The sequence below is a fragment of the Alosa alosa genome, chromosome 5, assembly GCF_017589495.1.
Source record: "Alosa alosa isolate M-15738 ecotype Scorff River chromosome 5, AALO_Geno_1.1, whole genome shotgun sequence".
NCBI classification, from domain to species: Eukaryota; Metazoa; Chordata; class Actinopteri; order Clupeiformes; family Clupeidae; genus Alosa; species Alosa alosa.
This window is the reverse complement of record NC_063193.1, coordinates 35803949-35829028: the sequence shown is the minus strand read 5'-3', so window position 1 is coordinate 35829028 and position 25080 is coordinate 35803949. Positions and strand designations below refer to the sequence as shown.

At 47.0% G+C, this 25080-nt stretch overlaps 1 protein-coding gene across 1 annotated transcript in view; it reads left to right on the top strand.

Annotated features, from left to right (window-relative positions):
• LOC125295317 (regulator of G-protein signaling 3-like) overlaps positions 1–20507 on the top strand; it is an 82727-nt gene extending 62220 nt beyond the window's left edge. The window contains 14 exon segments of the mRNA XM_048244584.1: positions 1140–1188; positions 2852–3144; positions 4098–4181; positions 7973–8084; positions 9724–9767; positions 12340–12462; positions 13809–14007; positions 14010–14710; positions 15365–15432; positions 16006–16027; positions 16075–16175; positions 16649–16710; positions 17544–17710; positions 18386–20507. Of these exon segments, the coding sequence (XP_048100541.1) occupies positions 1140–1188; positions 2852–3144; positions 4098–4181; positions 7973–8084; positions 9724–9767; positions 12340–12462; positions 13809–14007; positions 14010–14710; positions 15365–15432; positions 16006–16027; positions 16075–16175; positions 16649–16710; positions 17544–17710; positions 18386–18580 (2220 nt within the window). The 3' untranslated portion in view covers positions 18581–20507.
• Positions 20508–25080: the final 4573 nt, after the last annotated feature.

Below are 25080 nucleotides of genomic sequence, written 5' to 3'. Positions count from 1 at the left end.
TGTTTTAGGACATGTTTGAGTAGCCTAATACAGTATGCCTGTTTGCAACCACTCTGAGGTAGTCAAAGGCGATTCAAAACGAGTCAGAAAGGTCGAGACAGGACCAATCGTCAAAATTTCGGTGTCCACCACTCTAGTTCATCCAAAACAAACCAGAAAAGGGACTCAAAGTGCTAAAAAACGGAATTTTCCTTTAATGCCCTGCTAGTGTGTGTGTGTGTGTGTGTGTGTGTGTGTGTGTGTGTGTGTGTACTGTATGTGCTGGTGACCTTCATGCATACTCAGCTGGGGCAGGTAGACAGGCCCTCGGTTCCCATGTAGGAGGAGTTGTGTGTTCCTCCTTCCCTCAGGTGGTGTGTGTGTGTGTGTGTTCCCATGTAGGAGGAGTGGTGTGTTCCTCCTTCCCTCAGGGGGAAGTCATATGATGTCAGCCAGCTTCAGTCCTTCCCCCTCGTGCCTATAAATACATACAGAGACTGGGTTGGGGGGGGGGCCTATAAATACATACAGAGACTGGGTTGGGGGGGGGCTATAAATACATACAGAGACTGGGTTGGGGGGGAGCCTATAAATACATACAGAGACTGGGTTGGGGGGGGGGCTATAAATACATACAGAGACTGGGTTGGGGGGCTATAAATACATACAGAGACTGGGTTGGGGGGGGGTTGTTATTGTTGTCAGTGTGAATGTATGGATATGAATGAGAACTGACAGTTATTTTAATGTATGGATCTCAAAAGAGCCTCAAGGCTGTAGAATAAATAGATACATATGTGTAGAGATTTGTTGCATGTGTATATTTAATAAAGTGCATGACATGGTATTCCTTACGACACATTCCATGTGTTTTCAGCTTCGTCCAGTGTTGGCTTAATTCACTGGAGTGTCGTCCAGTGTTGGCTTAATTCACTGGAGTGTCATCCAGTGTTGGCTTAATTCACTGGAGTGTCGTCCAGTGTTGGCTTAATTCACTGGAGTGTCGTCCAGTTTTGGGTTAATTTACTGCTATTATAGAATATGTAGAATGTTTTCCAGATAATTATAGAGACTGGGTCGAGTCTGTGTCTGTGTCTGTCTTTGCCTGTGTCTGTGTGTGTGTGGTCTCATACTGTAAATGTCATCTTTTTTTCCTGCAGATATTGCAGCCGGTGTATTCTGACAACAATGGCACTATCGGAACGTTGGGTAAGTCCGTCTATATGGTCATCCGCCACACATCCATTCTAATCAAGGCCATCAGCTACACATCCACCCTAATCAAGGCCATCAGCCACACGTCCACTCTAATCAAAGCCATCAGCCACACATCCACCCTAACCAAGGCCATCAGCCACACATCCACTGCCAATTTTGCCAACAATTAATTCCTATTGATTACTGTGAACTCCCTGTTCACACAAAGCCTCTTGTCTGATCATATTTGGATCATGTTGGAAAATCATCTGCAACTTTGATGCTGTTTGCATAAACTTCATTAACAGCATCATGTGTTTCCTGCATGCCATGTGGAATGGGCAGTGGTGGGCAGTGGAATGGGCAGTGGTGGGTCAAGCTGCCCTGTGTGGTGTGGTGGGACGGGGTGGGATGTTTGCGCTGTCGTTTCCATGTTACATATTATTTCCATGACCTCTTGGCCACAATGGAATCTGTCTTGTCTGCACAAACGCAAGTCATAGGGCTGAAAATAAGGAATTGAATTACCAAAACATTTTTTGCTTTGATGCCATAATGCTTTCAAAAGGACATGTAGTTTTATTCTTCATTAAACAACTAACCAAGTGCAGCAAAGGACAAATGCCTAAACTGATTTCACTGTTTTCAGACAGGATATTTGAACATCTGATTGACGGACAATCTGAAAATCGAATTGACTAATGCAGAATATGCCAGAATATAGCAGCAATAACATGTTTGTCTGATGCAGAATATAGCAGCAATAACATGTTTGTCTGATGCACAATATAGCACAGTATATAACATGTGTTTGTCTGATGCAGAATATAGCACAGTATATAACATGTGTTTGTCTGATGGCACTAATGCAGAATATAGCACAGTATATAACATGTGTTTGTCTGATGGCACTAATGCATTGTCTGATGCAGAATATAGCACAGTATATAACATGTGTTTGTCTGATGCAGAATATAGCACAGTATATAACATGTGTTTGTCTGATGCAGAATATAGCACAGTATATAACATGTGTTTGTCTGATGGCACTAATGCAGAATATAGCACAGTATATAACATGTGTTTGCCTGATGCAGAATATAGCACAGTATATAACATGTGTTTGTCTGATGCAGAATATAGCACAGTATACAATATGCAGTAGCAGCAATAACGTGTTTGTCTGATGCTACTTCGCAGAGCCCAATCTACAGCTCCACTCTCCACCAAAAGGCAGATCTTTTACATAACGAGATATATCTATTTTATGTTTACTTCAAATAAAAAACAACACAACTGCAATTTTATTGATATAACCTGAAACGCACAACTAAAATCATGACGTATAAAAGAAATGGTGACATATTCAAAATGCAGATGTCTTATTTTGGAACTGGTCTCTTCGTATAGATATTGGTGTGCACAACATGTGGGTCCAGGTCATGTAGTGGATGTTGATTGATCGTGTGTGTGTGTGTGTGTGTGTGTGTGTGTGTGTGTGTGTGTGTGTGTGTGTGTGTGTGTGTTTGTTGGGCCCAGGACATGTAGTGGATGTTTGTGTGTGTGTGTGTGTGTTGGGTCCAGGACATGTAGTGGATGTTGATTTGTTGGTGTGTGTTGGGTCCAGGTCATGTAGTGGATGTTAATTGGTTGTTTGTGTGTGTGTGTGTTGCAGGGCGTATCTACCAGACGCACCCCAGTCGTGGGATGGCACAGAGTGGCCCGTTCATGCCGGACGCTGCGGGCACCCTCTCCAGAGGCAATGTCCGGCGCTCCATGACCAGCAAGACCGTCCTGCCCTCCGTCCTGCCCTCGACTGCCCCGCCGCCCTCGACCTCGTCCTCATACCGGCACAGCTTCGCCAACTACCAGAACTGCACCATCGTCCAGTCACACCTGCCGCACTCCACCTACGGAACATACGTGGCCATGACCCCCAAGATCCTCATCTTCCCCGTCTTCGTGCAGGTCAGCACCTCTGAGTCCTCTCTCTCGTGCAGGTCAGATCTGAGTCCTCTCTCTCGTGCAGGACACCTCTGAGTCCTCTCTCTCGTACAGGTCAGATCTGAGTCCTCGCTCTCGTGCAGGTCAGATCTGAGTCCTCTCTCTCGTGCAGGACACCTCTGAGTCCTCTCTCTCGTGCAGGACACCTCTGAGTCCTCTCTCTCTCGTGCAGGACACCTCTGAGTCCTCTTTCTCGTGCAGGACACCTCTGAGTCCTCTCTATCGTGCAGGACACCTCTGAGTCCTCTCTCTGGGCTGTTGGTCTGACCCGTGACTCATCACAGTTAGAGTGGAAAGAGCAAAGCAGTTGAAGCTGCCCTCCAAGAGCAGAAACACTGCCCGCTGCTCAGGGTCAGAAACGCTGCCCGCTCCTCAGGGTCAGAAACACTGCCCGCTCCTCAGGGTCAGAAACACTGCCCGCTCCTCAGGGTCAGGAAGGCTGCTCGCTGCTCAGGGTCAGAAACACTGCAGGCTCCTCAGGGTCAGAAACACTGCCCGCTGATCAGGGTCAGGAAAGCTGCAGAGCTTTACTCTAAATGGAACGCCATTGTATTTGCCTGTGTTACATCATGGAGTCAATTAGAAGGGACTTACTCAAAGCAAGATACAATACAATACAGATTACAGACTTTTGTAAATGTCAGGTTTGACTTTTTTAATAGATCCATCCAACACTTTTAATCTGGGAACACAGATTCAAGACCTTTAATCTGGGAACAACGGTTTTGGTGTTTATACAAAGTAGAGCATCTCTCCTACTGTAATAATCATATAAACTGTTATAGAGATGGCTTTAGTGTGTGTGTGTGTGTGTGTGTGTGTGTGTGTGTGTGTGTGCGTTTGCTTATGACATGTGTGTGTGTGTGTGTGTGTGTGTGTGTGTGTGTATGTGTGTGTCTCCTCTGTTTCCTCTACAGCCTCTGGACCTGTGCAGTCCTGAACACACTCTGCTTCTCTCAGAGGAGATGATTCTTCACGACAGCAAACACCTGTCCATCAAGGTAAGCTCACCTGAACCTGGACGGACCTGGCCACACCTGCCTCAGCTCTCACTCTGTGTGTGTGTTGTTTTGTGTTAGTCTTTATGGACTGTGTGTGTGTGTGTGTGTGTGTTGTTGTTTTTGTGTTAGTCCTTATGGACTGTCCTGTGTGTGTGTGTGTGTGTGTGTGTGTGTGCGCATGTTGTTTTGTGTTAGTCCTTATGGACTGTGTGTGTGTGCGTGTGTGTGTGTGCGCATGTTGTTTTGTGTTAGTCCTTATGGACTGTGTGTGTGTGCGTGCGTGCGCGTGTTGTTTTGTGTTAGTCCTTATGGACTGTCCTGTGTGTGTGTGTGTGTGTGTGTGTGTGTGTGCGCGTTGTTGTTTTGTGTTAGTCCCATGGACTGTGTGTGTGTGTGTGTCACGTCGCGTTGTTTTTTCCAATGTTAGTCCTTATGGACTGTCCTGTGTGTGTGTGTGCAGAAACACTGCCGCTCCTCAGGGTCAGAAACGCTGCCCGCTCCTCAGGGTCAGAAACACTGCCCGCTCCTCAGGGTCCAGAAACACTGCCCGCTCCTCCAGGGTCCAGGAAAGGCTGCTGCGCTGCTCAGGGTCAGAAACACTGCAGGCTCCTCAGGGTCAGAAACACTGCCCGCTGATCAGGGTCAGGAAAGCTGCAGAGCTTTACTCTAAATGGAACAGCCATTGTATTTGCCTGTGTTACATCATGGAGTCAATTAGAAGGGACTTACTCAAAGCAAGATACAATACAATACAGATTACAGACTTTTGTAAATGTCAGGTTTGACTTTTTAATAGATCCATCCAACACTTTTTAATCTGGGAACACAGATTCAAGACCTTTAATCTGGGAACAACGGTTTTGGTGTTTATACAAAGTAGAGCATCTCTCCCTACTGTAATAATCATATAAACTGTTATAGAGATGGCTTTAGTGTGTGTGTGTGTGTGTGTGTGTGTGTGTGTGTGTGTGGTTTGCGGTGGAATGTGTGTGTGTGTGTGTGTGTGTGTGTATGTGTGTGTATGTGTGTGTCTCCTCTGTTTCCTCTACAGCCTCTGGACCTGTGCAGTCCTGAACACACTCTGCTTCTCTCAGAGGAGATGATTCTTCACGACAGCAAACACCTGTCCATCAAGGTAAGCTCACCTGAACCTGGACGGACCTGGCCACACCTGCCTCAGCTCTCACTCTGTGTGTGTGTTGTTTTGTGTTAGTCTTTATGGACTGTGTGTGTGTGTGTGTGTGTGCGCATGTTGTTTTGTGTTAGTCCTTATGGACTGTCCTGTGTGTGTGTGTGTGTGTGTGTGTGTGTGCATGTTGTTTTGTGTTAGTCCTTATGGACTGTGTGTGTGTCGTGTGTGTGTGTGCGCATGTTGTTTTGTGTTAGTCCTTATGGACTGTGTGTGTGTGCGTGCGTGCGCGTGTTGTTTTGTGTTAGTCCTTATGGACTGTCCTGTGTGTGTGTGTGTGTGTGTGTGTGTGTGCGCATGTTGTTTTGTGTTAGTCCTTATGGACTGTGTGTGTGTGTGTGTGTCGTGCGCATGTTGTTTTGTGTTAGTCCTTATGGACTGTCCTGTGTGTGTGTGTGTGTGTGTGTGTGCGTGTTGTTTTATGCACCAGCAAGTCGTACACTGCTGCCAGTAATCTTTAGCGCCCGTGTCTTAAAATGACCTGCTCCAGCTCCAGTGTGTGTGTGTGTTTGTGTGTCTTAAAATGACCTGCTCCAGCTCCAGTGTGTGTGTGTGTGTGTGTGTGTTTGTGTGTCTTAAAATGACCTGCTCCAGTGTGTGTGTTTGTGTGTCTTAAAATGACCTGCTCCAGCTTGTCATGAGGGCAGTGTGTCTTCGTAATAGTGAGTCGACCTTTTTTGTGCTCTGTACAAATTGATTAGGATTCTGTGGTTCCTGTAAAATCAGCAGTGTGTGTGTGTGTCTAGAAGGTGACCTCAAGGCTCTCTGTGCTGGTTTTTACTTTCACAAGAATTGACTATTTTTTCCCCTTTGTCAGTTTATTTGGATTTCTCCCTCTCACACACACACAGAGAGAGAAAGAGATATCCCCTCAATACCCCTCTAAGAGCTTTGCTCTCACACACACACACACACACACACACACACACACACACAGAGCCAATACCCCTCTAAGAGCTTTGCTGGGAAACTGTAGCCTTCTCAGCAGGTCCATGTCTCTGCATGAGTATAGAGTATAGGAAAACAGTAGAAATCTCAGCCCTAACCTTCACACACACACACACACACACACACACACACACACACACACACACACACACTGACTGCTGTTTTTGAGGATCCTCCTGTTGTGGTGCCGTCCCCCGTGTGGCCGCCTTATATACACACACACACACACACACACACACACACACACACACACACACACACACACACACACACACTCACACACACACACTGACACACACTCACACACAGGGCCCCCTGAGGGAGCGCTGCTGTTTTTAATAAAGACAAGCTGCTCATCACTGAGCACATTCCAGCACGCTCCTGGAGCTGTGTGTGTGTGTGAGTGTGTGTGTGTGAGTGTGCATGTGTGTGTGTGTGTGTGTGAGAGAGAGAGAGAGAGAGAGATTTAGGAGACAGATCTTATTGCGCTGTCTCAAATTAAGACCTGATAGTGTGTGTGTGTGTGTCTGTCTGTGTGTCTTGTGTATGTCTGCATCTAACTGAAAGTTTTGTGTGTGTATATATGTGTGTGTGTGTGTGTGTATGTGTGTGCATGCATTTGTGTGCTCATCTTTGCACACAGCTGTAAATGTTTAAGTTCATTTCTATGCATGATCTGTGTGTGTGCGCTTATGTGTGTGTGTGTGTGTGTGTGTGTGTGTGTGTGTGTGTGTGTGTGTGTGTGTGTGCTTTTACATGTGGACTCAAACATGCCTTGTGCTGACTCCTGGGAACTCGGAATTCCCCACTCCAAGCCCTGTGTGTTAACATCAACGTATAGTCCTCCACCTCCTCCTCCTCCACCTCCTCCTCCTCCTCCACCCCACCTCCTCCTCCACCTCCACCTCCTCCTCCTCCACCTCCACCTCCTCCTCCTCCTCCACCCCACCTCCTCATCCACCTCCTCCACCTCCTCCTCCTCCTCCACCCCACCTCCTCATCCACCTCCTCCACCTCCACCTCCTCTTCCTCCTCCACCTCCTCCATAATGCATCTCATTCTCACTGCGTGCCCACATGCATGAATAATGGAGGGAAAGCACTTTAACCATCCAAGCAGATTTCTGCCCCACATGTGATCTGCCCCACATGTAATCTGGCCCGCATGTGGCCCGCATGTGGCCCGCATGTGCCCCGTGCCCAGGGGAGGCCAGTGCAGTGTAGTGCCACCCGCTGCTGGAGTTCTGGGGAGTTACGCTGAGCCAAGCTGACACAACCGGGCTAACAGTGACCGGTGCCACACAAGCACAAACCACACAGACCTGATACTGGTGCTCTTATGTGTTGCATGTTTGTGTCTTCACTGATTATCCAAAGTCGCTGTATGTGTGTTGCCTCCTTGTCCAAAATACTCCTATACACAATTCTTATGCTGTGTGTGTGTGTGTGTGTGTTTATGTGTGTGTGTTTATATGTGTGTGTGTGTGTGTGTCTTTTGAGTGCTCTTATGTGTCTCTTTATGTTTGTTGCATGTTTGTGTCTTCACTGATTATCCAAAGTCGTTGTATGTGTGTTGCCTCCTTGTCCAAAATACTCCTATACACAATTCTTATGCTGTGTGTGTGTGTGTGTGTGTGTGTGTGTCTCCCCTGCAGGCCACAGTCTTCATTTACACTGACCTGATGCTGTTGACTCGTGAGGACGAGCCTGGCCGATGTAACGTGCTCCAAAGCCCCCTCTACCTGCATCAGATGAAACTGCAGGACGGTCAGTACATGCACTCTCACTGTCACACACACACACACACACACAGAGCCCAAGTGTATGGGGGGGGGTGACTGAGACTGAGAACAGCTATTTATTTGGAGACGGGTAGTGTTTCTCTGAAGTTTGTATGAAGGTCTATAGAGTTTCTGAAGTTTGTATGGAGGTCTATAGTGTTTCTGAAGTTTGTATGGAGGTCTATAGTGTTTTTGAAGTTTGTATTGAGGTTGATAGTGTTTATGAAGTTTGTATGGAGGTCTATAGTGTTTATGAAGTTTGTATGGAGGTCTATAGTGTTTATGAAGTTTGTATGGAGGTCTATAGTGTTTCTGAAGTTTGTATGGAGGTCTATAGTGTTTCTGAAGTTTGTATGGAGGTTGTATGGAGGTCTATAATGTTTATAAAGTTTATATGGAGGTCTGTAGTGTTTATGAAGTTTGTATTGAGGTTGATAGTGTTTATGAAGTTTGTATGGAGGTCTATAGTGTTCACCATAGAGATAGAGAGAGTCTGTCTGATGGTTTAAATGATATTGCACAATCCTCATGACGTGAGCTTATTTAGAGTTTCTAAAGATCCTGGCAGGCTCAGGCACAAATAATTTCACAGACCTGTTCATTTTGCATCGTGGGGCTCTTTAATGTCGGCCAGCAGGTAGCAATTCCTGTTCTGAGCGCCTAGCGCTTGGCTTGGCCGCTAGCTCTCTGAGTGTGTGAGTTGGGTTCAGTTGCCTCTGTCCTACCTGCTTGGTGGAGCGTGGGGCAGCGTTAGCGTTAGCGCATCTGACTATTCATTTTTCAAACTAGCTAACGCACGTCTGGTGAGGGGGAACTAACGGCTTCTGCACCCAGAAGGGGCCCGGATCTGAGCCGGGTGAGTGCCAGAAGTGGCCCAGATCTGAGCAGGGTGAACGCCAGAAGGGGCCCGGATCTGAGCAGGGTGAACGCCAGAAGGGGCCCGGATCTGAGCAGGGTGAGCGCGCAGTGTTGCTCCGGTGTGCGTGCTGACGGGGTGAAGGAGTTTGTCTCCTGCCGTGCATCTTAACGAGACGAGACGAGGCGTGAGACGATGGAGGTGCTGACGCTGCCGCTGACGTTCCCATCCAACCGCGACGAGGAAAACATCCCCAAACGAGCCAAGCAGCGACCTAATGAGGGCTAATGCTCATCCACACACACGAGAGAGGGAGGGAGAGAGAGAGAGGGAGGGAGGGATTCAAGTTGTGTGAAGACGTAGTTTGTTCAGTGCAGATCAGCTCAACCTGTAATGCGCATGATGGAATTCACTTATTCAACTTACAAAATAGTAAATGTGTGATCTCTTCATCACTGTAAATGTGTGATCTCTTCATCACTGTAAATGTGTGATCTCTTTTCATCGCTGTAAATGTGTGATCTCTTCATCACTGTAAATGTGTGATCTCTTTTCAGTCCAATTTAGCTTTCAGTCCAAATCCATAACATTATGTCCTTTTCCCAGATGCACACTAACTAAACTAAACTGTACTGGGACTTTCCCACTTACTAAACTAAACTAAACTAAACTGGGAGTTTCCCACTAACTAAGCTAAACTGAACTGTACTGGGACTATCCCTGGCACTGGTCAAATAACACGTCTGTCCCTTCTCTGTTTTCTGTGTAGTTCCTGCTGACAAGATGCGTCTCTACATCACACACAGGACTGAGGTGAGTAATGATACACACACACACACACACACACACACACACCCTGCCATCCTCTTCAGGCAGATTCTCACCACACACACCCTTACTCATGGCCTCCAGTGTGTGTGTGTCCGAGTTTAATTAACAGTTTAATTATCTCTGTGTTAACACACATACGGTCTTCTGTGTAATTGTCCATTTCAGAGATCTGGACACTGATAACAGCCTACTGGCAGTGGTGCAGTACATGTGGTCTACACTTTTGACCTCATTTTATTAGCCCATCTCAAACACCTCACACACACGCACATATGCACACACCATGTCACTGGTCGTGAGCGTGAACGACCCATCTCTGCAGAGGTGTCTGTGTGTGTGTTTGTGTGTGTGTCTGTGTGTGTGTGTGTGTGTGTGTGTGTGTGTGTGTGTGTGTGTGTGTGTGTGTGTCTGTTAGAGTGCAGATCGGGCCTCAAATTTCTGTCCGAATCCAGCCCACGTCCGACAGAGTTGCGTCTGAACCCGACCCGAACCCGAGAGGCATTTTCATTTTATGTCGAACCCGACCGAGCCCGGCGCAGATGATGCCTCAGTTATTCCCATGCTAGTGATTAAACGGCTCACGTTTGTGGATAGCCTGTCTTTTTTAGCCCATTAAGCGGAACACACAAACAAATTGTCTACAGAATCAGATGGCGTGCATGCCCGCAGGTCTACCCTGGCAGTGCATTAACACAAAAGAGGCCCAAGCAAGCATAGCCTAAATAAATTCTTGTCTTACCATTGACGAAAAAAGTCTTGGAAATGAACTGCAACAGTCTTTGAAACTACAGTGCCTCTGTCACTGATCCATATACGCATCTAGCGTTAATTGGGGCAGCATCCTCATCCAGTTGAGCGAGGCGACCTTATATTAGCCAACCCGGTAGCCACAGTATGCAGCATAAATAATCTTAAAATCTCTGATAAGAGCTAACAACTTTTTTTTAACATCACCCAAGGCTGTGCTTATGTGCATATGTGCGAAAAATGTGCATAACAATTTGTTTATGTAGTGCGTGACAGCGTGTGTGCATTTCAGGCATACCTGAAATCGTTGTCCTAAACAAATCTTGCACACAGGAAAAAACTATTAGACTGGAGTCTTTTACATTTTACTTTATTCTCAAAAAACAAGCGTTTGCATCATGTAAAGCAGACCTGTAGGTTACCCAACATAATAAGCTATTTAAATTTAAAGCTTCAATGCATATCGCCCCCCATGTGTCCGAACCCGACTATACGTTGGGTACCCGTCGGCCTCGGGTCGGGTAGCCACACTCTAGTGTCTGTGTGTGTGTGTGTGTGTGTGTGTGTGTGTGTGTGTCGTTGGGGCGTGTAGGGGGCTCTCCTACCGTGCGTCTCCCTTAGATCCCTCTGTGGGCAGCCACACAGGGACAAGATGAGCGACCTTTTGTTCCCCTTTACTGAGAGAGAGAGAGAGGGGGAGGAGGGAGGGAGGTAGGGAGATGGAGGAGGGAGAGAGGGTGGTGGGGGAGGGAGATGGAGGGAGGAGGGGATGGAGGGGGTGGTGGGGGAGGGGAGGGAGGGAGGGAATGGAGGGGAGGAGGGAGGTAGTGGAGGAGGAGGAGAGGGAAGGGGGAGGGGGAGGGAGGAGGGAGGGAGGGAGGATGGAGAGGGTGGTGAGGGGTGAAATGGAGGGAGGGGGATGGAAAATGGGGGTGGGGGGGATGGATCAAAATGGAGGGTGGTGGGGGGTGGGGGAGGATGGAGGGAGGGAGGGATGGAGAGGGGGTGGTGGGGGTGGGGGGAGGAGGGAGGGGAGGGAGAGGGGGGATGGAGGGAGGGAGAGAGAGGAGAGATGGAGAGAGAGGGAGGGAGAGATGGAGGGAGAGAGAGGGAGATGGAGAGAGAGGTAGTGAGGGAGTGAGAGATGGAGGGAGAGAGAGAGGGAGATGGAGAGAGGGGGTGAGGGAGAGGGAGGGAGGGAGGGAGGGAGAGAGGGAGGGAGGGAGGGAGATGGAGAGAGGGAGGGGAGGGGGAGAGGGGGAGATGGAGAGAGGGAGATGGAGAGAGAGGGAGGGTGGAGGGAAAATCAAGATGGAGAGGGAGGGGAGGAGATGGAGAGAGAGGGAGATGGAGAGAGAGGTAGTGAGGGAGGGAGAGAGGGAGTGAGAGAGGGAGGGAGAGAGAGAGAATGGTGCAGACAGAGAGAAAGGCACTTGGACTGAAAGTCTGATGAGTGACGCTGCTCTCTTCTCCTGCTCTCTGGTTTACCATTTTGATATCTCCTCTCATCTCCACATCTCCTCTCCTCCTCTCCTCTCCTCCTCTCCTCTCATCTCCACATCTCCTCTCCTCCTCTCCTCTCCTCTCATCTCCACATCTCTCTTCCTCCTCTCCCCTTTCCTCTCCACATCTCCTCTCTCTCTCTCATCTTCTACTCATCTCCTCCTCTCCTCTCCATCTCTCTTCTTTCTCATCTCTTTCCTTCTCCTCCTCTCTTCTCATATTTTTCTCTTTCTCCTCATTCCTTCTCCCTTCCTTCTCTCCTTTCTCCTCCTCTCCTCTCTCCTCTCCTCCTCTCTGCCTGTAGAAAGGGGAGAGCTTGCTGAGCTTGGAGGCGTTCTCTGCGGAGCAGAAGCGGAGGGTTCTCCAGTGTCTGAGGGAGAACATCAGCAAACAGCTGCAGCACAGGGACCGACTGGCCCGCGAGCAGGTAACACACACACACTTACACACACACACTTACACACACACACATACATACACTTACACACACACACTTACACACACACACACATACACACACATACATACACTACGCCGTGTGTTCCAAACTACTGACACGTTTTCCATCTTTGCTTGTAGATAGATAGATAGATAGATAGATAGATAGATAGATACTTTATTGATCCTCAAGGGGAAATTCAAGCTTGTAAAAAAATACATTCAAAGCCTTGAGAATATTTGTCCCGGTTTTGTTTGTGCATCGGTCACCTAAAAAGTAGCGTATATAGTACAACATCCACATGCAATATCTTTACAACAACAACGCCTAATTACGACACATTCATTTGGACAACTTTATACAGCCCTATAAAGGCTAAAGTTATCTTTAGTTTTGTTCCAATTTACCGTTATGTATGGCTTTAAACATCGTGTGTGCTTTAACATCAGCCTAAGCATTACAGTGCCTATAAAAAGTCTTCAGCCCCATGCTAAAGTTAGGAATTTAAAAAATCATCTTTTGGAAATGGATCTTAATTAAAAAAATTATAACAAATCCAACCTTTAAGGACACCAATTTTCTTTGTGAATAAATAATGTATCGTAAATAAATAAATGTTCTTCTTTAAAATACAGGGTGCATACTGTAAGTATTCATATTCATCCCAGATCCACCTGGCAAATCCACGTTACGCCCAAACCCCACCCATGAGTAATGTAGCTACTTCAGACCCCCATTTTAGATTTGCATCGGGCTCCCGCCGGTAAAATAGCAACTGCGCCCAAGATCCGCCCACAAAGCTACTTGCACTTTGCGTTTGATACTTGCGTTTCAGATCGTTAAGATAGAGCCCTAGGCCTCTAATGAATGGACCATAAGCACACACAATGCAGTATGTGTTTTTATATGATTTGACAATCAGTAAAATACTCATATGCTCCAGTAGAAAAACCAGCGTTATCAACGGCCTCTGCATGTACACACCACTGTATCTGCACAATCAAGAATGCCAATAGAACTGGTCACTGTGCATTATTTGTGTCCTTTTGATGTTCTATTAATATGATGTAATGCTAATGCTCCTGGTAGTGCTTTCACCTGAAGTTTTGTATAAAATTTGTGTATACATGTGTCTGTGTGTGTGTGCACGTGTGTGTGTCTGTCTGTGTGCACATGTGTTTGTGCATTTGTCTGTGTGTGTGTCTGTGTGCACATGTGTGTGTGTGTCTGTGTGCACATGTGTGTGTGTGTGTGTGTCTGTGTGCACATGTGTTTGTGCATTTGTCTGTGTGTGTGTCTGTGTGCACATGTGTGTGTGTGTGTGTGTGTTTCAGCCCCAGCCTGTTGAGAGGAGTGTTGCGGGTCTCCTGCCGTTTTCCCCCGTGCCCCCCCCCGCTGACGCCTCCTGCCCTCCGTGTTTGCCCTCTTGCCCCTCGGCCTCCCCGGGGATGGACCGCGCCCGCGCCGAGCGCTTCCTCTTCCCCAAGACGCGATGCCCCCTAGTGGAGAGCGACCTCTGCCAACCCCCTGCCCCCTGCCCCCCCTCCCCTCCCTGTCTCTGACCCCCCCGCAGAGGGTGGAGCGGCCCCCGGGAGGCGCTGACGCGCTGCTGTGGAGGAGGAGGCAGGAGGAGACGGAGCAGGAGGCGCCGGTGGGGGAGCGGCAGGAGGAGGCGCAGCAGCAGCAGCAGCAGGAGGAGGAGGACGCGCAGCAGAGGGAGCAGGGCGAGGGAGAGAGCGCCTCGGAGACGGTGAGCGTGTGTGTGCGCCCCACCTCCTCCTCCTCCTCCTCCTCCTCACCCCTCACGGCGCCCAAGCTGTGCCTGGCGCACTCCTGCAGCGGTCAGCCCCTAACGTCCCCCTCCACCGACGAGGACGAAGACGAGGAGGAGGAGGAGGACGACAGCGATGACGGCTACCTGACGAAGCGGTGCAGCGTGGCCGAGGCGTCTCCCGTGGCAACGCGGGGAGGTCATGAGGAGCTGATGACCGCTGCACACACGCTGCACCGGCGCACACACAGCGAGGGCAGTCTGCTGCTGGAGCCGCGGTCACCTCGCTTCATCTCAAAGCCCGCCTTCATCTCAGACCCCGCCTTCATCTCAGACCACGCCCAGCGCTGCAGTGACCCCGCCCATCAGCCGTCCTGGGCCCCGCCCTCTCCGAACACACTCAGGAAGCAGCTGACCTGCGGCCAGGGCTCCGCACACATTTGCATGCTGCTGACCGGGAGACGGGTAAGAACCAGGAAACAGGGCTGGGAGATGGGCAGGGATGACCAGTAGGAGATGAGCAGTAAGAAGGGTAGGAGATGAGCAGTAGGAGATGACCAGTAAGGAGGGTAGGAGATGACCAGTAGGAGATGACCAGTAAGGAGGGTAGGAGATGACCAGTAGGAGATGACCAGTATACTTATGAGCAGTAGGGATGAGCAGTAACTGGGTAGGATATGACCAGTAGGAATAATGACCAGTAACCGGCAATAATGGAAGTAAAATTTGAACCAGTATGGCGTTTGCACAAGGAAAGTAAGGGAGATTTGCTGCGCAATAAGAGATGAAACAATAGGCGCTTATGGGCAATAGGAAAGGTAAAATATTTGCTGCGATGACCAGTAGGACATGAGCAGTAAGGAGGATAATTTGACCAGTAGGATAATGATCAAAGGAAACAAGATAACCAATGAAGATGAAGCAATAATTAACTGCGGGCGAGGGTAAAGAATGAAACCAATAGGGAATGATCAAAGTAGGAGACGATCAATAGGAGAATTTGCAGGCAGGAGGTAGTAGTGAAGATACCAGTTGGAAGAATTAGTCTAGTAGGACTAGTGTTCCGTGGACGTGTGATTAAGATGACATTTTGACCAGATGCTGCTTCTCTCTGGACAGGTGTGTACTGAGGTCACCTGCAGGTGTGATATGGGACGAGGAGGTCTCAAGAAGAAGTCCAAGAGCCTGTAAGTATTTCAGTGCAAATGCTTCTGTTGTGTTCAGATGAAACCGTGTGGGAACCTGGATCACCGTGCTGATAGAGACACAAGTTGGTATGAAATAGGGTTGGGATGGACAGTTCCCTTCGGCTGATTTTCTGTTGGGGGGTGTGTTTGTAGGGATGGACATTAATGGACAGTTCCCTCAGCACTTTTCTGTTGGGGGGTGTGTTTGTAGGGATGGACAGTTGGGATGGACAGTTCCCTTTGGCTGATTTTCTGTTGGGGGGTGTGTTTGTAGGGATGGACAGTTGGGATGGACAGTTCCCTTTGGATCTTTTCTGTTAGGGCGTCTGTTTGACGGATGGACAGTTGGGATGGACAGTTCCCTTTGGCGATTTTCTGTTGGGGCGCGGCCTTTTGCAGGGACGGACAGTTGGGATAGACAGTTCCCTTTAGCTGATTTTCGTTGGGGCACGGTTTGTAGGGATGGACAGTTGGGATGGACAGTTCCCTTCGGCTGATTTTCTGTTGGGGGGTGTGTTTGTAGGGATGGACAGTTCCCTTTGGATGATTTTCTGTTGGGGGGTGTGTTTGTAGGATGGACAGCCGGGGATGGACGGTTCCCTTTGACGATTTTCTGTTGGGGTGGCTGTTTGAAAATACGAGGATATGGAAGAACCGGCTGGACGTTTAGTCTTGAAGAAGAAGAAGGACCACGAGAGACGCAGTCGTGCGAGGAAGATGGACAAGATGCTCAAGTCTGCCCGGTGAGCCTGGGAGAGTGGCCCTGCCCTCATTAGGAAGTATTCTTAAAATGGATTCACTTTTTCTCATCAATCTACACACAATACTCCAACACTCCACAAAAAACAGGTGTTTGAAGTGTTTTGTAAATTTAGAAAAAAAACAAAAGACTGAAATATTCAATTTCCATAAGTATTCACACCCTTTGTTATGACACTTGCCACTGAGCCTGGTGCATCCTACATCTATCAATTGAGATGCTTCTACAACTTGATTGGAGTCCACCTGCGCCTAAATGAATTCACTGGACATCATCAGGAAAGGCACACATCTCTTTATATGTGGTCTCACAGTTGATGATGTATGGTGATGTGCTCACTGAAGCTTTGTGTTGACCCCCCCCTCTCCTCTCTCCCCTCTCTCTCTCCCTCTTCCCCCTCTCTCTCTCTCCCTCTCCCCCCCCCTCTCCCCTCTCTCTCTCTCTCTCTCTCTTCAGGCCACCTGCAGAAGAAGCCCTCCAATGGGGCGAGTCCTTCGACCAGCTGCTGGCTCACAAATGTAAGGCTCTTTAAAATTGCAATATCTACCATTCACTGACAAACTAATGGTCAAACTCACAAGCCACTTGGAAGGCCTTGTAGAATTTTATTCTTAGAAATAAAGTAAAAGGCTACCCATAAAAGAACATAAAATAACCAGACACGCCTTCATGAACAATAACAAATTAGCATAGATAGATAGATAGATAGATAGATAGATAGATAGATAGATACTTCATAGATCCCCAAGGGGAAATTCACGAAAGATAACATCGAGTTAAAAAGGATATATTTTTTTCTAACGTGCGTTTCCTGACGTGTTTCGTTTAAATCAGCGTACAAAAGTTTCGGTTTGGTTTGGGATTTAATTTACTTTTGGACTGTTTGATTATATTGCTAAATGTTAGGACTGATGGGCACTGACATCTGGGAGGTATTTGATGGTTCACTATTAAGTTTCATGTAGTTTAAAGAGTGTCGGGATTTCCACTGTTTATTGTGAGACAAGGCAGCCGCTTTCATTCCTTCATTGAACTTGCGCTGTGCTGTAATGGAAACCTTATTGCGTAGCCTAAATTGAGTTATGTTTTAAATTATGATTTGTAGGCTGGAATGCCTCGCAGCAACAATTGTATAAATGTAGTACACTAGCTCAGCCTCTGGCAAGCTCAGAAGGGGGTGGCAAGCAACTAGTAGCTTGAGAGCGATGTGTTGGAGACCCAGTGTAGGACAATGAACATGGAATAGAATCCCGGCCATAATTTCAGGATTTACAGTATGTGTGTGTGTGTGTGTAAATATGTATGTATTTATATGTCTGCTTATTGTTTGTTTATTTGTTTGTGGGGGCAGATGGAGTTGCGGTGTTCCGTGCCTTCCTACAGACGGAGTTCAGTGAAGAGAACCTGGACTTCTGGCTCTGCTGTGAGGACTTCAAGCAGATCAAGTCTCAGTCCAAGCTGGTCTCCCACGCCAACAAGATCTTCGCTGAGCACATCTCCATACAGGCCTGCAAGGAGGTGAGTGGGTCAGACCGCCCAGAACTGCCCAGAGAAGTAAGGGGATCTACTACAAAGTCAGATATGGAGTGATATGTTGAGCAGAAAGCCTCACGTGTGTTCAAATGTGACAAACAGAGGTGCTTATATCTGGCAGACTTTTTTTCTTTCTGTGTAGAAATTGTATATTTGCAAGCAACAAGGCAATATCCCCACACGTTTGCAACAAGGCAATATCCCCACACGTTTGCAACAAGGCAATATCCCCACACGTTTGCAACAAGGCAATATCCCCACACGTTTGCAACAAGGCAATATCCCCACACGTTTGCAACAAGGCAATAACCCCACACGTTTGCAACAAGGCAATATCCCCACACGTTTGCAACAAGGCAATAACCCCACACGTTTGCAACAAGGCAATAACCCCACACGTTTGCAACAAGGCAATAACCCCAGTAGTGTAGTGTTCTCCGTAGTGTAGTGGTCTCTGTAGTGTAGTGTTCTCCGTAGTGTTCTCCGTAGTGTAGTGTTCTCCGTAGTGTTCTTACAGGTTCCAGAGAACAGGATTATACTATTTGTGGCACTTGATTTATACAAATGCATCCTCAAAAATGAAGGAGATGGTATTAAATTATCCCCCACCCCCTCTGTTTGTATGTGTGTGTGTGTGTGTGTGTGATCTCTCCCCTGCAGGTGAATCTGGACTCGTTCACACGGGAGCAGACGCGGGAGAACTTGGAGAATGTGACGGTGTCCTGCTTTGACCTGGCGCAGTCGCGCATCTGCGGCCTGATGGAGCGCGACTCCTATCCTCGCTTCCTCCGCTCTGACCTCTACATGGAGCTGACCAATCAGATGAGACCGAGCTCCATGTCCGACCTATCCTGAGCCTGTCCTCGCATTGACCCCAAGCATCACGGTGCCACCTTCACTACGCTCCACAACATCTGGACGGGACTGCAGGGGTGTGTGTGTGTGTGTGTGTAGCAGCAGGCCAGGCTGTTGACGTGGGAATCCTGAGTTGCAGGCAAACATGAGCAAGTGCTGCTGCTGCTGCTGCTGCCAATCTGTTTTTAGTCCACAGTGCCCCCCTGTGGCCCGGAGTACTGATCAGGGAGAGACTCAGGCAGCAGGCTAACAGGAGGAGCCCGGAGGTGACAGGAGCCAGCGGAGGGAGAGGGAGGAGGAGTGGAGGAGGAGTGGCTGTTGGGATGGCGTCTGTCAGAGTGACGCAGAGAGAGTCAAGGTCATGTCGAGTCAAGGTCATGTCGAATCAGTGAGGGGGCAGGTGAGGTACTGTTTTTGGGAAGTCTGTCCGATGTTTTGGCAAATGGAGTTTATTTTTGGTACAATGAATTAACCAGAATTCCCAGCGACCCCCATCATCACCGTCCAGTCTGACTGAAGGGGTTGGTGACATCTGTGTCCTCTCTGCGAGGCTCCGACTAAGGTTCTAACTAAGGTTCTGACTAAGGTTCTTTGGGTTCAAGCCTACGTGCAGCTGACCCTCTGATCATGCGCAGATGAAATGAGTTATCTGCACTGGATTGGATGGGAAGTTGGTTCTCTTTACATAGTCATGGTTCTTTACGTATATCACACAGAAAAGCTGGTTATTTCTTGCACACACTAAAAGTGGAGGGCAGAAATGTTTTTATTTGTTTTCTTTTTAATATATTTTAACTTTTTTGTATTTCGATATTATATTTTAATATTTTCACCCAAATCTCGCCCTGTCCTAGTTCTGTTGTATCTTTGCTGGATCTTAGTGTTGGCTGTCCACTGGCTCTGATCCGCCTCAAAAACACACAGGGTCATCTTCAGCCTCATCCTCATCCTCATCCTCAGCTTCATCGTCATATCAAGTGCAATACAGACGTTGTTATTCACGAACATGTACAGAGAGGGTTTAGAGAAGCATATGGCACATGGGCGCTACTAATGACTAATGTAAACAGTCTCCCCAGAGGGAGCAGGACACACTACAGGATCTATAGGGGCAGCACTAACTGACCCATTTCTAATGTAAATATATAGTGGGAACACACATGCATAGACTAACAGCTGTTTTGAGTCTAGCTGCATCAGGTTTGTGTAGGATGGAGGATTTGACCCAGCCAAGGGGTTGTGTATCTGACCCAGCCAATGGGTTGTGCTCCAGGACAAGCACAATATAGACCCTTTCAACTAGATAAACAAACGTGCGTTCCTATAAAAAACAACATTAAGCTAATGGTAACTTGAGAAAAAAAAAAAAAAATAAGTTTTTAAAGTCAACATTGTATAGGGCAATACGTTTAAGTCCAATTTATTTTCATTTCAAAGTGTCTGCGCTGGTTTTGAGCGTTTCCACCTGAAACCCTCTGAAAAGGTTGAAAGGGTCTATAGTGGCGGTGTTGTTTGGGCCTGTTCACGGTTGTTTTTAGAATGCGTATTGGTGATCCAGTCAAAAGTGGTTAGCCGAGATGTTGCTGACCGCTTGTGTTTAGATCCCACTTTTGCCAACGTCACATTCATTAGAACTCCCATTGTCCAAGACGCATCAGAACGTTAGCGTTTACAATACAAAAGATATGTGGTCAAAGGCATCAGAACGTTAGTGTTTACAATACAAAAGATATGTGGTCAAAGGCATCACAGGCCACCACGGCAAGAGGTTTGAGTGATCAGATCACAATGAGACTTGGTGAATGTTTACACCAAGTTTACACCAGTGTTTCCCAAACTTTTTTTCTGGGGACCCACTTTTTAAAAATGACAGACTATTGCGACCGAACTCATGACTGTGGTAGTTAACAAACTAGATCCTAATAGAAAGCTGTTAGCTTTCCTAAGCTATATAAGGTATAAGCTAGGGGTATTACACAACATAAATTGTCACTAGGCTATGCTGCGACCCAAATAAAATCTCCTACGACCCACCTGTGGGTCGCGACCCAGTCTTTGGGAACCAATGCTTTACACCACTTGTGATTGGATCACTTACAGTTTTTCTCAGTCCCTTTGGTACATTTCTCAGATCAGAATTGAAATTCTCAAAACAACCTGTTCAATCTTCTTTGGTACATCCATGCAAATGAGTATGTACAATTCCTTACTGTTTCCTACATTATCAATTGCTTATGTCATGTTGATAAAAATGTATTATAATGGGTCTCTGTTGAATAGTCTCACCCCCCACAACATTTAGGCATTAGTTCATAGCATAAGTCTTTACATGCAAAATGGTGGAACAAGTTGTCATAACATAACGTCAGGAGGTGCAGGAAGACTGCACAGGAACATCAGGAGGTGCAGGAAGTCGTCATAACGTCAGGAGGTGCAGCAAGACTGCACAGGAACGTCAGGAGGTGCAGGAAGACTGCACTGTAATTCCTACAGCACTGCATGTACAGTTTTCCTAAGGAGATTGTCCCATGTTCACATTTCTACTTTTTTTTTTTCGTTTTGTTTTCTTTGTGCTATGCAGTGCTAATTTTGCTGTTTGTACTGTAATTTGTTGACAGACCACATCATTGCGATACAGAAAAGAAAAGCAGAAATGTGAATCCAGTCTGTCCGCTCTTTTGCAATCACTCCCACATACACTAAGCTGTGACCTACAGTTTACAAAACTTTAGCCATAGTTTCCATCAGAACATCCCTCCAGAGTACCCTGCTATATTGACAACACGGCTAAGCGAGTTGACTGTCTTATCCATACACAATGGCACAAGGACTTGTCATTCTGATGGCACTGACATGTTCATTGACACAGATATTTACTTTTGAGAGATGAACTAAGGATTTTGAGCGAGATACTGGCTTTTGCAGGTAATCCATGGTGTTTTGCTCTTTGTACAAATTGTTTTGAGAAATGCACTTACTGTTTTGCCAATGCTGAGGATGATTTGAGAAATGTACCAAAGCAACTGAGAAAAACTGTAATGCGCATATTAAAAACAAATGTGAAGTCTTTATGTTTCTGGTTTATGGGTGTGGCCTGCAGTCACTGTCTGATTGCTAGTATGTTGGTAAGTGTGATGTTAAGTGTGTGTGTTTAGGGGATTCAGCCAAGAGCATCCACATACAGTTAAACCTCAAATTATTCATAAGCATGCTAAATTCTGATGATTGGTAGTGCATTTCTATTGGGCCATACCAAATTCTGATGATTGGTAGTGCATTTCTATTGGGCCATACCAAATTCTGATGATTGGTAGTGCATTTCTATTAAGCCATACCAAATTCTGATGATTGGTAGTGCATTTCTATTGGGCCAGTAGGTTTCTTCTCTCTGGAAATGGCGTAAAAGGCATCAGACAATCTCTGATTGCCTTGGTCAAATAATAAATAGTACTCAATTAAATGTCGACATGGTTGTGGAATAAGAAATGTAACATTGGCATGGTTGTGAATAATTCTGGGTCTATCTGTGCAAGAGGGTGCAAGTCAGACCACATGGCTATAGAACTGATTAGTGTTTGATAAGCTTGTGTTTTATTTCAATTGGTTTCTTTGTAAAACTCATTATTTGACGTAGTCTTGTTTTTAAACCTTGTGTATTTATTTCTTTGGCTTTCAATGTACCTGATCAGTGCATTTAATATATTCCAATAATATATAATTCTGTATCTACCAGAGTATTAATCTGCACCTTTTAATAAAGCTATCTGCTTATTTTACCGTGACTTTGTGCTGGTTTATTTCATGTGCTACTACATGGCTTATGTTGAAGGACCTGTTGTGGCACTTCTTAGTTTCAGCCACTAGAGGGCTCCCTCTGTTAGCGTGTGCTGTCAGTAAAGGGTGTCAGCTCCCATTCCAGCAGTCTCGCATGGCAAGTGACCTGTGGTGGCACAGCTCGCCCTGCTGTGGCACAGATTGGGTGCTTAGATGCTAGATATGCCAAGTGGCAGAATGTTTATAGAGAATTGTGTATGGTGCATATGGCCCTCTCTCTCCTAATCTCTCCTAATGTAAATACCGGCCCTCTCTCTCCTAATGCAAATTGTGTATGGTGCATATGGCCCTCTCTCCTAAAGTAAATACTGGCCCTCTCTCTCCTAATGTAAATTGTGTAGGGTGCATATGGCCCTCTCTCTCCTAAAGTAAATACTGGCCCTCTCTCTCCTAACGTAAATTGTGTAGGGTGCATATGGCCCTCTCTCTCCTAAAGTAAATACTGGCCCTCTCTCTCCTAATGTAAATTATGTAGGGTGCATATGGCCCTCTCTCTCCTAATGGAAATACCGGCAGCATCCTCAAGAAAACCTTGTGAGAGGCTATAGGGAATCTGCCATCTCTGTGCCATGCTGCTGAGTGCTGCTCTATAGGAGATGTGTAGGTGCCTGCTCTGTGCCATGCTGCTGAGTGCTGCTCTATAGGAGATGTGTAGGTGCCAGTTCTTTGCTATGCTGCTGAGAGTCGTGCTCTATAGGAGATGTGTAGGTGCCAGCGCTGTACCAGAGGTGCCGGGCTGCCGATGGAGGAGTGGTGGTTGTGCTTGGGCATGCACAAGCCCCATGTTGTGAACCAAGCAGCTTTTGGAGTTCCCCTGTCTGGATCCTCATATTCAGACTGTTTATAAACAAATAGTGCCAATGTGGATATTTGGACACACACACACACATATCACACATAGACACACACACTCATAGATAGCACACATAGACACACAATCACAGATAGCACACACACACACACACAGTGCACCATTACTTATCACTAATCATTACACAGTCTTGATTGCTTTGTGAATGCTTACTGTGTGATTGTCATCATGTTTGATATGACAGTAGGTTCATGCCAGGACATGTCTTTCTTTTGTGACGTATGCAGCCCTTGGCACCCTGAAGTGCTCGGAGTCCTTTCACTGTCTGTCTGTCACCTGGTTACATACACAACTCCTGGAACATTTTGGGAACATTGATACCAAGTTGTGAGAAGGCCCACAGCAGCGCACCCAAGCCATAATATTTATGATCCTGTGAGCTCTGGCAGGCTTTCCCCAGTGTTGTGCAAGCGCTGGGCTTTGTTTTGCTCTTCCCTGCGCACTCGAGAGCAGAGGTCCGCACCACACCACACCGCAGGGGAGATTACCATCTTAACATTTCTCCGGAAATTCTGCGAATCCTCCAGTGACTCAGGGTTACTCCCAATCACTTCGCTGACGGGACAGATCACTAACAGCATTTCATTACCGTGAGCTAATAATAGACAGGATGGATTCACACACATACACACACACACACACACACACACTTCTACAGTACATGCAGGCATTTGTTAGCCTTTATCAAGTAGCAATTTTATCCTTGAAGTAAAAATGGCTTTTGTGAAAGATTCCGAGAGTAGAGTGTGAGCAGCATGTCTGGGGTAGCAAACAGAGAGGGAAAGAGAGTGTGAAAGAGAGAGGGAGAGAGTGAAAGAGAGAAAGAGAGAGGGAGAGAGTGTGAAAGAGAGGGAGAGAGTGTGAAAGAGGGAAAGAGAGAGGGAGAGTGTGAAAGAGAGAGGGAGAGAGTGTGAAAGAGAGGGAGAGTGTGAAAGAGAGAGAGAGGGAAAGAGAGAGGAAGATTGTGAAAGAGAGGGAGAGTGAAAGAGAGAGAGAGGGAAAGAGAGAGGAAGAGATTGTGAAAGAGAGAGGGAGAGAGTGTGAAAGAGAGAGAGAGGAGAGTGTGAAAGAGGGAAAGAGAGAGAGAGAGTGAAAGAGAGAGGGAGAGAGAGTGTGAAAGAGAGGGAGAGTGTGAAAGAGAGAGAGAGGGAAAGAGAGAGGAAGAGATTGTGAAAGAGAAGAGAGGGAGAGTGTGAAAGAGAGGGAGAGAGTGTAAAAGAGAAAGAGAGGGAGAGGGAAAGACAGAAAAAGAGAGTGAGGGAGAAGAGTGTGAAAGAGAGGGAGAGAGTGTAAAAGAGAAAGAGAGGGAGGGAGAAGAGTGTGAAAGAGAGGGAGAGAGAGAGAGAGAGAAGGAGTGTGAAAGAGAGGGAGAGGGATCCTCAGGTTTCTGCACTGGGTCCTCTCTCTTCAATACATCCTCAGGTTTCTGCACTGGGTCCTCTCTCTTCAATACATCCTCAGGTTTCTGCTCAAACTGCTGCTCTATCATCTTCCATTTATTTGTATGTACGACATTCATTAAATGTAATGGGCTGTTGTTGCTGTTGGGGAGAAGAGAGAGTGTTACGGCTGTATGTGTTGTTGTTACGGCTGTATGTGTTGTTGTTACGGCTGTATGTGTTGTTGTTGTTGGGGAGAAGAGAGAGTGTTGGGTTGTATTTCACTGGTGTGCTGGGTTGTATTGCGTTGGTGTATTGCGCTGGTGTGCTGGGTTGTATTGCACTGGTGTGCTGGGTTGTATTGCATTGGTGTATTGCACTGGTGGGCTGGGTTGTATTGCGCTGGTGTGCTTGGT